This window comes from Lycium ferocissimum, unplaced genomic scaffold (genome assembly GCF_029784015.1).
Source record: "Lycium ferocissimum isolate CSIRO_LF1 unplaced genomic scaffold, AGI_CSIRO_Lferr_CH_V1 ctg5829, whole genome shotgun sequence".
Taxonomy (NCBI): Eukaryota; Viridiplantae; Streptophyta; class Magnoliopsida; order Solanales; family Solanaceae; genus Lycium; species Lycium ferocissimum.
The window spans coordinates 68753-81769 of NW_026726128.1; the positions used below are offsets into that span (position 1 = coordinate 68753).

Consider the following 13017-nt stretch of genomic DNA (forward strand, 5'->3'; position numbering starts at 1 on the left):
CAGATAGATGGTCATAATACTATTAGTTAACGGACGGAAACATAATCAAGGTTACTTTTGAAAAACGGACGAAAATAAATCGATTTGACCCATACAGGGAGCATCGGGTGGTTTGTGGGCCCACCTCGGACCCGACCCTAGTACAACACATAAATTATGGATAATAACCCTTAGGGAGTCGTTCATAACCATCTTAAAGTATTTCGACTCCATTTATGGAAGTTGCATACTTATAGGTCAATCTAGAGGAAATTGGTTCAATCTTACTGAATGATTTGGCGCTATTTTCAATCTCGAATTCTGAGAAGCAGAAGTGTGATCGAGGCTCGCTTTCAAGCCTACTAGACTCAGAACATGCCAAAGAAAGATAGGGAAGGCTTTACATACCTGGATTGCACCTTATGCTCCTCAAATCTCAACTCCCGTTTCGTCCAAAAACTGCAAATGGTCATTCTTACCAATTACTATTCATGCAAGCTAATATTTCAATCTTGGGGTCATATTTGGCTACCGAAATTCCGGCAGCACTTCCCCATAATTATGACATCCCCGAGACTTAGCTCGGCTCGTAATAATCAACAACAACACCAACAAACCAACAACAACAACAAGTATTACAAAATACGCAATATGGCACAATTGGCCATTTTTTCCAACACAACACAATAATTTCAATTCTAACTTCACACTTTCAATCCGACATTGATATTTTCATATTCATCAACCCAACAAGATCATTTCGGAAACATTCCATATCATTTTACGAAATATTCACATAATATACAAAATATACAAATTTTCCACCAAATTCATAATCCATTCAAAACCTCCAAACTTCAACATAAATATTCGCGACATATTTATATCCTTCGATTTATTTATAACAACCACCATATACATCTTACAACTACATTCTTCCCAATTACATAATTTATAATAAAATCGCATACTTTCCGACAAACAATTTAACAACAACTTTCTCATGCCAACTAAGACCATTAGCCTTCCATTTTCATCACAAGACTCCAACAACACAATTAACATATCAAATAACTTGATTCATCTCCTCCCCTTCATCATAATGCACACGGCCAACACACACACACATTCACAACACACAAGATTTTCATACTTTTTATTCACTTCCTAGGCCATAACAACATAATCAACATCAAGATAAAATTTATTCATTCACCTATACACATGCTCATGCATTCGGCCACATGCATATATCTCCTATTCTCATGATTTTCAATCTTTTCTACACATTACAACATAGACAAGGCCTTCATAACATACAAGAAGAGTTTAAATCTTACCTTTCTTCACTAAGTTCTTCACTCAAACAAGTTGTCCACTTGAAGAAACAAATGCTCCTTCTTCCAAAACAATTACACCAAGTTGTAAAGCACTCTTGAATTGGTGGAAATACCACAAGCAAACAATTTTTAGAGGAAGATTTCAAAGAGCCAATTTTTCTATGGCCAAGCCGTATGCTTTCCTCTTTTTTTTGTTCTTAGCCGTTTTTCTCTCTTCTTGATTTTCCTCTTGTTCTCTTGAAATTTCTAGAGAGGATGACATATATATTTATCCCTTAATATGTCACATGCATGGCACATGGAAAATTTGTTCATTATTTTGGTGGCTTGGGCCTATTCATGGCAACCTCCTATAATTTGGGCCTCATTTTCATTTTATTCTTTTGAGCCCAATAGGTTAAAGTCTCTCGTTTTGTAATTCCCGAAACTAATTTTCGAAATTCCAATTTTGCCCCTTAGGCCTTCTCCAATATTCTAGCATCCAACTATCATAACCGCCACACGTACTAAAAAAAAATTCCAAACATAACCTTATTCCATGTAAGTCAAGGTTACTTCCAAACTTTCGAATACGCAAAAATGCCGGATGTAACAGTAAATGTGTTGGAGATCCCACTAGGATCGTTCCAGTAAATGATGTTCAAGTGACAGAAAAGTTTACTTATGAAGAGGCACCCGTTGCCATATTAGATAGGCAAGTACGAGCTCGAAACAAAAAGTGGCCTCGATTAAGGTTTGTGGAGAAACAATAATTGAGAAGAAATGACATGGGAAGCGGAAGAAATTATGAAATCCAAGTACCCGCACTTATTTCAGCCCCCAGAAAAGGGCCAAGATGAGACATTAAGATCATAAGGTATGTATATTTTCCTTTTTATGCATTTAGGTCGTGTGTGGCCAAACTCTATTGCTATTATGTTATGGCCCCGTGAGGCATTGTTATTATAGGCTGTTGTGATAGGAGGGTAGTGCCATATTATAGGGGAAACTCTGGCGAAATTTTTATAGAATCCTCAAGGATTTAACATTCGAGGACGAATGTTCTTAAGGGGGGAAGAATGTGACACCTCGAAAAAATTGTAGTTGATGCACAATGAATAGACTAACGAAAAGCACGAAGTATACGATGTTTCGATAAGTGGGAAATAGCATTTGATGATCCTAATTGAGATTTCAAAAACATTAGAGGTAAGGGAAGAAAGTTGCCAAGAAAAGGCAAGGTATACATTATGTATCGGAAAGGATTTACGAGTAACAAGTTAATGATGATTTAATGATGCTTTGGAGAAGAGTTATAACGTCCCTTATATTGTTAATAAGGTGTTAAACAAGTGTTAAGAAGGTTTCATAAGGATTGGAGATCGAACGAAACGACGGAATCCATTTCAAGAAAATGGAGTTATACGACCACTTATACGGTCCGTATAACTTTATACGGTCCATATAAGGGGTCCGTATAACTCCCAGCAGGGAGATGATTTTCTGGTTGGTGAACCACGGCCACTTATACGGGCCGTACAATATTGTACGAACCGTATAAGTGTCCGTATAGTAACCGACGCGCTGATTTTTAGTTTTTGTATAAATAGATGCCTTGGATTCTTTTACTTCATTTTTCATCTTTTACAAGTATTGAGAGCTCAAAACCCTTCTCTAAGCACATTTCACTCAAGTCCAAAAGAACACAAAGATCAAAAGGCTAGAATCAAGTGTTTATGTGTTAGAAAGCTTCCAAGGGTTAGAAGACTACAAGAAATCCAAGTGAAGGTGAAACTAGGGTTTTGTTCAAGTGAGGTGTTTCCACCCAAGGTTCATTCCTACACCATATAAGGTAAGTTTTATGGTATTTCCATGTTGTTTAAGGTATTTGAAAGTTGAAACACTTGGATTGTAGAAGGATATAGAAAATGTGTCATGTATGTGGGAATAGTGTCACTTTTGAATAATAGTTGGATTGAGTCATGATTCTTGATACATTATGATTATAATCATGTTATAAATGATATTGAGAACACGGGATAGAGGTTGTACATGAATGAACGTAATCGTGTGTTATAACCATGAATATGGATGATTGGAAGTGAATTGAGAAGTAAGGACAATGTAGGTGAATAAAGGCTATTGTTATGATGTTGTGAATGTTATTATTGATGTTTGGGAGTTGATATATGATATGGAGGAAGTCGTATAAATAAAGGAGATGCTGTCCAATTTTCTCTAGCTTTAGTCATGTATGCTAAGTCATCGATTTCCTAATGATAGTATAACTCTAATGAAGGTAGACACGTGAGCATTGAAGGAGAACGTACAAGTGATAGAATAGTTGAACGGAAAGGTATGTAAGGCTAACCCTTCTTTCATAAGGCATGGTTCTTTGGCCAAATATCTATTCTTCTATGAGCCTATAATATAATGATTCTATCTATAAAAAGCTACTAAGCTCATGATTCTTGATATGTTACGATTGTACTAAGCTCCTTATATGATGAGTAATCCTCTAAGGATAGACGTAATGAACGACGATAGTAATGATGCTAAAGATGCCTATGAGCTTTTATGTACATGTGTCTATGTATGGCTACTATAAAACCCCGAGCCATATGGCCGTGTAGAGTAGATATGTATATATATATTACGCGCGCACCCTTTGCGGTTGGGTATGGATAACCACCGAGCCTTGGTAGGACGGTATGTATGACCTTTGAGCCTTGGTAGGGCCGGGTATGTGGCTCACCGAACCTTCATGGTCGGGTATGCTATGTGAATGCTATGTATATGATATAAATATGAGTACGAATATGCTAAGTGTATGCAATATATGTGATATGTATATGATATCAATATGAGTATGAATGGAAATATGACTACGAATACGAGAATGGATACGAAATGTAAATTAGTATGGATACGTATACGGATACGGATATGGATGTATATACACAGATACACAATAGAAATGGAATGTCCCTATGAAAAGCAAGTAAGTGTTATGACGATGATGCTATTATCTCCCATCCTATGTTATTTCATATGTTGTCTATTACGCTTTCTTATTGATGTTGATCATGCTTTGCGTACTCAGTACATTCTTCGTACTGACGTCCTTTTGTTTGTGGACGCTGCGTCATGCCCGCAGGTGGCCCGGAGATAGACTTGATCCATAGCTTCATTACTCAGGGACTACATAGCGGAGCTCCATTTCATTCGGAGCTATAGCTTTTGGTACTTATTCTTTTGTGTACATATTTATGGGCACGGAGGGGTCCTGTCCCGCCTATATGATATGATATACTCTTCTTAGAGGCTCGTAGACATGTGTATATGGTTAGATGTGTTTGGCCTTGTTGGCCTATATTTTGGATATTATTTTGTTAGCCTCGTTGGCTTATGTACGTTGATATGGGCATAGATGCTAATGATGATATAGATGTATTGTGGCCCAATGGGATTAGCATGAATAATGAATGAAAATTATGATTTAGCTATGTGGCTCACCTAGATGTAATGTGAAAGTACGTTAAGGGGTGCCCGGGTGGGTTAGCACCGGGTGCCCGTCACGGCCCTCCGGTTGGGTCGTGACATTAGATGTATGAGTGAATAAAATATGAATGCAATATAATGATACACACATGCTCCGGGTGGATGATATCCACGCCTCGACAGTCATGACCCATAGGGGACCCGTAAAGTCCATGTACCTCTTTGCGATGCACAGCCTGATCCAAGTTAGTGTTGCGAAACGTGCAACCCGATCCCAGTCAATGTAGTGGTGCGTGCAACCCGATCCAATATGTATGTGTGTACATATATATATATATATATATATATATATATATATATATATGTCTTACGACATGCAACCCGATCCAAATTTATGAGTATGAATGCATGCACGATATCAATGTCAATAAGAGTATATCAATGACAACCGTGCCACACATGGACACATATCCCAATATCAAGATCAATATCAATTCCTTCCTCTTCACAAGTCAATAACCAATAACTGAGAGATACAGGTCCATAACCATGAATAATGCAAGACATAATGCCATAGGTCATAACAAGACTCAGATAAATCAACTCAACAATAGCGTGAATCATACAAACTATCTCGATCAACACGGAGAGTATATATCAATCCCTTTCCTTAAAAAACACAACAATTACACCTCATGGTTCAATACATAAAGTGACGGCAACAAGCCCACATAATCAGAAGTCATACCAACCTAAGTAATATCCAACCAGATTTCATGCCCGAAGACCTAATCATACTTTCTCCCATCAACTCTACTATATATACATTTCACTAATCAAAGTCTAACTCATGTAAACCCTAACCTACCTTGAATGCAGAACTGGAGCCATGAACTACTCCAACCGAGCCTTCCCCTTACGTAGTGCCTCAGAATGCTCAAAGTCTAATAAATAGTAATGCTAAGTATATAATAAACCAACTAATTGGAAGAAGAAACAATTTGGGGAAAAATGCCCAAAATACCCTGAACGAATCATATGGGTAAAGCCAGAAATTAAGGGTGAAATTACCCTACCCATAGTCCCAACAACCATAATCCTTATTTACATGGGTTTCTAATCACATTAGACCCTTCAATTTCATCAATTAGTCAAAACCCCCAATTTGGGTAAAACCCTAAGTCTGATGATTAGATTCTTGAATTTAAGAGAAATTCAATCCTAGAATGTGTTAACCTACACTTCTAGATGATATAAACAATAGGTAATCAACAATAATCAATTTATAAAAGGGTTCATGATTAGAGCCTAGGTAGTACCTTAACTCACCATGGAATCTCAAGGAAGAAAGGTAGTAAAGCAAGAGAGTAGGTTGGAACTTACCCCAATAGATGATTTCCCCCAAAATCTTCAACAAACGCCTCACCTAGCTCTTGGATTTAGGTTTTAGGAGTTTTGGACAAGTGATTCGAACTTAGGAAGACAAAATAAGATTCTGGTCCCGCCGATCCGCCGTGGCGGTCAGACCATCCGCCATGGCAAAAAATCATTAAAGCGCAGTCCCTCGCCATAGCGGCCAAGACCCTGTCATGGAGGTCCCGCTATGGCGGCACTAAGCCCGCCATGGCAGTTACACCCAAATCAAGAAATCTGGTTTTCCACAAAGCAAACCCAAAATCCCGACATCAATCTGAGGCCACCCGTACACAAACCAATTATGCACACACACACATACACAAAAACATGCTACGAACTCACCCGTGGCCTCGGAATTCCCAACGGAGATCTAATTTATCAAGTCCCCTAAACGGATAAAATCAAGTTTCCATCCAAGTACCCAAAACATAACCAAATGCCTCGGGAACCGAACCAACCACCCCACCAAGTCATAATCGACCCTCCGGACCTCACGAAATCAACAAAACTTTGAAAAAAGTCTGTTTACCCAAAAGTCAACTATTGGTCAACGCTCTCACTTGAGAATTCTAAATCCATCAGTTTTCACCAGAATCGCTTTATAATCTCAAAAATTGGTCAAAAGGCACATAACGACCTAACGGGTCATTACAGATACGGTGCAAAAGAGGGCAAAGCATTAATTGCTTTGCCCAGATTGGTTGAGCAACATTGTAATAAAGCAATGATACACTGCGACTTTGCCATTTTTGGGTTGCTAACGCGATGAGAGAGAAGAAAAGGTTAGACGGTTGTTCCCTAACCAAATGAGACCTTAGAGGTCTGTTTGGTCCTTCTCGTAGAAAGAAATAGGGACTTTGGGCCAGGACTTGTCCTTTAACGGATTGGGCCTGGCCGTTAAAAGAAGGGGATGGCTAACTGGCCCAGTATGGCATATGTATACATGTATACACATATATACATTCATGTATACTTGTATACAAGTGTATATATAAAAGGGGTAAAACGGTGCAATTTAACAAATGGCCAAAATTAAGAGTGTTCATCAATTAAACCTTTCAATTATGGCCAAGTTTAAACTAATTAAACAATTAATCATTTTAAAGGCACGGTCAATTTACCTAAAAGAAATTAAATTGCGAATATAGCCTTAATTGATCTAAACCATGATATTGGTTATTTCAGTTATGACCAGTATAAACTAACAATTGATTTTTTCAATTGTAGCCGCAATTGATCACATAATGAGCAATTTTCAAATATAGCCACAATTAAACATCTAATTATTATGATTAATTAAAAATCGCAAAATGCAAATTGATTATACAAAAAGTTATAAATTGAAAGGTAAAATGACTATTTATTTAATTAATCAAATTTCTTAAATTAAATGGAGTAAAATATTTGTCAATTTGACACTAGATAATTTGGACAATTAATTGAATAATTATTTTAAGTTATTTTCTAATTAAACTTGACAAATACTTTAATATTAATAGTAAAATATGTATTTTGTTTTCAAATGACTTACAACATATATTTGAAGTTATTTTGCCAAACGAAATTGTAAAATATTATCGAAATAATTTTGCAAAATCATTTTGATTAAAAAAAATACATATTTCACTCTGTTTGAGATCCAATAACTTTGGACAATTAAGTTAAATTATTGGAGGTAAAAAATTAGGTGTCAACAACTGCCCCTTCAGTGTTCGGGGATGGCGGGACCATCCCTGATCATTGTAATTTGTCAAACCTGATATTTGGCTGACCAATTTCAAAATACCTCTTTTTTTATGCGATTTTCAAATATATGGCCGAATCCTGGTCTCTGGGTTTCCAACATATCTTAGGTTACATGAGAATTTAAGTCATTTGTAGTTCGACTTAATTAGACTCCTAGAGTGCATATTCAGATAAATTTCGAATTTCCCATTGTTAAAATTGGGAAGCCCTAGTGGTTTGTTGGAGTGTGACTGACTCTCTGTCATTGAGTCAGCCTACATATCCCTGGTCTCGGGAATCAAGTCACTTGTAGTTCAATGCGATAGGAGGAAAAGGGTATCCCTTATATGAAAATTCCTTTGTGTCTTTTCCGGTGTTTGCCCGATCGGTTGCTGGAAATTTAAAAGAAAGCAAGAAAAGAAAATAAACAAGTTTGTGTGGATGAGCGTGAGGTGGAACGATCTTCCAATTCTTGGCTGGAGAGCTTAACTCTCGTGTCACGACCCAGCCCCGTAGGCGGTGACTGGCGCCCGTCTTTGGGCACTCGTACCCACCTATCAATAATACTCAGATCATTGCAAGCAAATTAGGAACTTATACGTACAGAAAGGCACGACACCGCGCACGCATATATACATAAATCATACAAATAACCGGAGGATATACAGAACACAAATACAACTGAACAGTGCTACCCACAACCCACGTTCATATCTACAGGCCTCTAACAGTAATAACAGAACTATATGACGGGACAGGGCCCCGCCGTACCCTGAATAAATATATACACATGTAACAAAAGAGTCTGTACCAAAATCTGGGCTCCGAACAAGGGAGCTCTCCAAAATAGCTGAGTAGGGATCCTAAGTCGGCGGCTCACCCAAACGAGTATCCGTACCGCGGCATGAAACGCGCCCCGAAGAAAGGGGGTCGATGAATATATACTGAGCATGTAAAGCACGGAATACAATAAATAGAACCATAACCGAACTGGAATATATCGAAATAAGTATAGTAATCGGAAAATCAAAAACTTGCCTGTGAATCATATATCATGCATGTCCATATCATATCCTCAAATCATTATGTACATATAGCGTACCCGGCCCTCCAGTGAGGGACTCGGTAAATAAAACCATATAAACATCATGTATAGTAATCACGTAATCATATGCATATACGTGCACCCGCCCTCTAGTGAGGGACTCGGTGAATAGGATCATCAAATGCCATCCTGGCCGCCATCCCCATGTCATCACATCATCATATCATCATATATATGTATATATAGCGTACCCGGCCCTCTAGTGAGGGACTCGGTGAATAATGCAATGAGACTGTGCACGAATACGTACCCGGCCCGGGACTCGGTGAAAGATGCATAGAGGCATGCACGAGCAGAGTAGTGAGAAACCATATGCACACAAATCATTTCAAAGACTCGATGAAATAAAATAAATTAAGCGAGCAATCATTTGGAAATCGGGACAATAGTTATATCAAATACCTTTCGGACATCACTCGGAACATGTCAAACCAGACTTTAGAAATCATAACCACGTGTCGGAAACATATACATAACAATCCTTATTTTAGACTTGGCAAATAATAAATAGCCATACTCGGGGGTCGAAATACTAAGCATGTTAGGTTCTTTCCAACAACCTTTAGTACTATACAAGGAAACGTCTCGGGGGCCCACGGACAAGTATCAAACCGATCCGGGCCCGCCCATGGAAGTTAGGGTCATCATACGCTACGGAACTTCCTACGAGCATATCGAGGCGATCCGAGCCCTTCTGTGAAAGTTATGGTCGTTCGTAGTTTAGGGATCCTTTTTAGGAACAACTTCTTTAGGTAACACTTGCAATTTAATCATACAAAGGACACAAGGGACATAACATGACTACATTATGAATGTAATATTAAGAAGCGAATAAAAGGTCGTGAACACGCTCGGATCGCAAGAATAGAATTACCCCGAGACTCGTAGGATATTTCCCTTACATCTAAGACATGCCAAAGAAAGAAAGGGTGAGCTTTACATACCTCGGTCGCTCCTTAAGCTAATCCAACTCAAGTCTCGGCTCTCCAAGGTCTACATAATGTCAATAGATATCGAACATTAGTTGAAGACATTTAGGAATTCAATTCCAACCGAACATCAAATTCTACGGAAATTTCGGCAGCATTTCCCCTGTAAATACACCAACCCCGAGATTTCAACTCGGCCAAATTCATCAACAACAACACCAACAACCAAACTAGCAACATTAATATTCAATTCCGACGCATTCTAACATTAAATACACTTCTTTATATAGTTCAACAACATTCATTATTTTCCATTCAACTACTTACATTCAAACCAATATCAACGTTTATACATTCGATTACTAATCCAAAACCATTCAAATAATATTCAAGAATGCTTTAAACAATTCATACAATTTTCCAAGCAACCCAAACCACACTCCAACTCACCCGAATTCCTCCCCAACCCGAGAACAACACAACACACATTCTCCTTTGCCAAATTCAAGAATTTCACTAATAGTTCACACTTTAACAATATCACTTCCATAACTACAAAACTACATAAAATTCGCATTAACTTCCAAATCAACCCATAATCAACACAACATCACCTTGAGTCATTAAACTTGCATTTTTCATCATAAAATCCACAACGACGACAACTAAAATACTAACGACAATTAGTTCATTCTCAACTACACAAAGGGGGGCCATTCGGCCAACACCAAACACACCCTCCATGCAAATTTCATGATTTCCATTCATTTTCTACACATTACAATAACACATAAACATGCTAAATACACTTAATTCATTATTCCTACACATTGCACACAACACACGGCCAAACCTCAACATTCATGGCTCAACTTCAACTTGCTTTCTATCATGAATTTCTTCCATTTTAGCATACAACAACACATATAAACCATCTACAACACATGAAAACAAGATTAGAACTCACCTTTCTTCTTCAACTTTGCAACTTGCTTAAAGTAGTGGATGAGAAAAACGAGTAGGCTATCGCTTCCAACAACACTTCCACGTTAATAAGCACCCTTCAATTAGTAAGTTTGCTTGAAGAAACAATTTTTTTCTTGATCAATTCTTGGTCTTGATTTCTCTTTCTCTTGGCCGAATATGGCTCTTATTGTTTTCTCTCAAAGATTCTTGATTTCTCTTGATTTTTCTTAAGTGTGGAAGTGATAAATAAGATGACTTAGTCATCTTTTTATTTACAATTATTGGCCATCCATGTGGCCCTTGGCCCACACCAAGGTGGCCGGCCACATGGCTCCTTCTTTTTTTTTTTTTTTTTTTTTTGTTTGTTGTTGAATTTTCAACTTTCCAAAAATAGAATATCTTCCAAAAATGAAACTTGACCCCAAATGTTTCCTTAACATTTCCATACCAATAAAATCATACACAACTTAAGCCTTTAAAGCAAACAAAAGTCTCTACTTCATATCTCGGAATGGTCTTGTCCTTAACTTGTCGTGGTTGACTCGGATTATCCCGACGTACAAAATACGGGATATAACATCTCGTGTGCACCCTATCTCGACCGGTTGCGTAAGAAAAAGTTTAACATTTTCTCCGCATGCGTCTGGATCTGGTTTAATCAGCCTGCTCCTTTCCTTGGCGGCTGCTAACCTGCTTCCATCTGCTGGGTAACATGGTGGTTAACCTCTTGGTCTTGTTTCTTCTTGTACCATCTTGGCGTGGTTTTGATTGTACCTTCTTGGTATCATCTTTATGTGGCGACCTTCTTCGCGCTTGCTTAAACCTAAATGACCATCTTGGCTTCGTGTCTTCGCTTTACCACCCTCCATGGTTTAGATGGCCCTTTTGGATGCTTTTTTCTGAAAATAAATGACCTTTTTGGTATTGTTTGCTTTGTTGGATCTCCTCCGTTCTTTGTTTGCATGGAATGGCCCTCTCGGCAGTTTCTATTTGAATAGCCTTTTTGGTGACTTGTACAATTGGGTGCGAATTTTCCTTTGTACTCGTCTTGATATGGGAACAGTCGCTTGAGTACCATTTGCCCTATTATGAAGAGTCGAGCTCTGACTTATTTGTTGAAGGCACAAGCCATCCTTTATTGGTATAATTGACCGTGACATACGACAATCATCCTCTTTTCGTCAATTAGAGCCAGTTGCTCATATCGACTTCGGACCCATTCTGCGTTGTCCAACTCTGCTTCCTGAATGATTCTCAGTGATGGTATTTCGACCTCGGCAGGTATGACTACTTTAGTCCTATAGATGAGAAAGTACGGAGTTGCCCCTGTCGAAGTTCGAGCTGTCGTCCAGTATCCTAGAAATACATAAGGCAATTGTTCATGCCAGCACTTGTAGTTATCCATCATTTTCCTTAATATCCTTTTGATATTCTTGTTTGTGGCTTCCACAACTCCATTCATTTGTGGCCGGTAGGTAGTTGAATTTTGATGGGTGATTTGGAATTGTTCACAGATATTCTTCATCAGGTGACTGTTCAGATTCGGTCCATTGTCTTTTATGATGGACTCTGGTACACCGAAGCAGCATATGATGTTTTTTTGCACAAAATCAGCTACCACCTTCTTTGTCACTGATTTGTACGATGTAGCTTCCACCCATTTGGTGAAATAATCTATGGCAACAAAGATGAATCTATGTCCATTCAAGGCGGCAGGCTCGATGGGTCCAATGACATCCATGCCCCAGGCGAAGAACGGCTAGGGTGAGCTCATAACATTGAGTTCGCTTTTTGGGACTCTGATTAGATCTCTGTGGATTTGGTACTGATGGCATCTTTGCACAAATTTGCAGCAATCAGCCTCCATTGTCATCCAGTAGTGACCTGCTCAAAGAATTTTCATAGCTAGAATGAAACTGTTCATGTGAGGCCTACAAGTTCCAACATGTACCTCTTCCAATAGCTTCGTGGCCTCAGCAACCCTAGGTCTAGCGTCTGGTTGTAGATAATTTCCTCGTTCAGGAAGAATTCGTTGGCCATTCTTCGGATAGTGTTTCTTTGGTTGCTTGTGGTATTT

At 38.4% G+C, this 13017-nt stretch overlaps 1 protein-coding gene across 1 annotated transcript; it reads right to left on the reverse strand.

Moving 5' to 3' along the window:
* Positions 1–12075: 12075 nt before the first annotated feature.
* LOC132045007 (uncharacterized) lies at positions 12076–12681 on the reverse strand. Its single transcript, XM_059435539.1, has one exon. It carries the CDS (start codon positions 12679–12681, stop codon positions 12076–12078), a length of 606 nt encoding a protein of 201 aa, XP_059291522.1.
* Positions 12682–13017: the final 336 nt, after the last annotated feature.

Excerpts from the sequence above, each read along its gene's own strand:
- LOC132045007 (XM_059435539.1), bottom strand. The coding sequence starts at position 12,681 with ATGGATGTCATTGGACCCATCGAGCCTGCCGCCTTGAATGGACATAGA.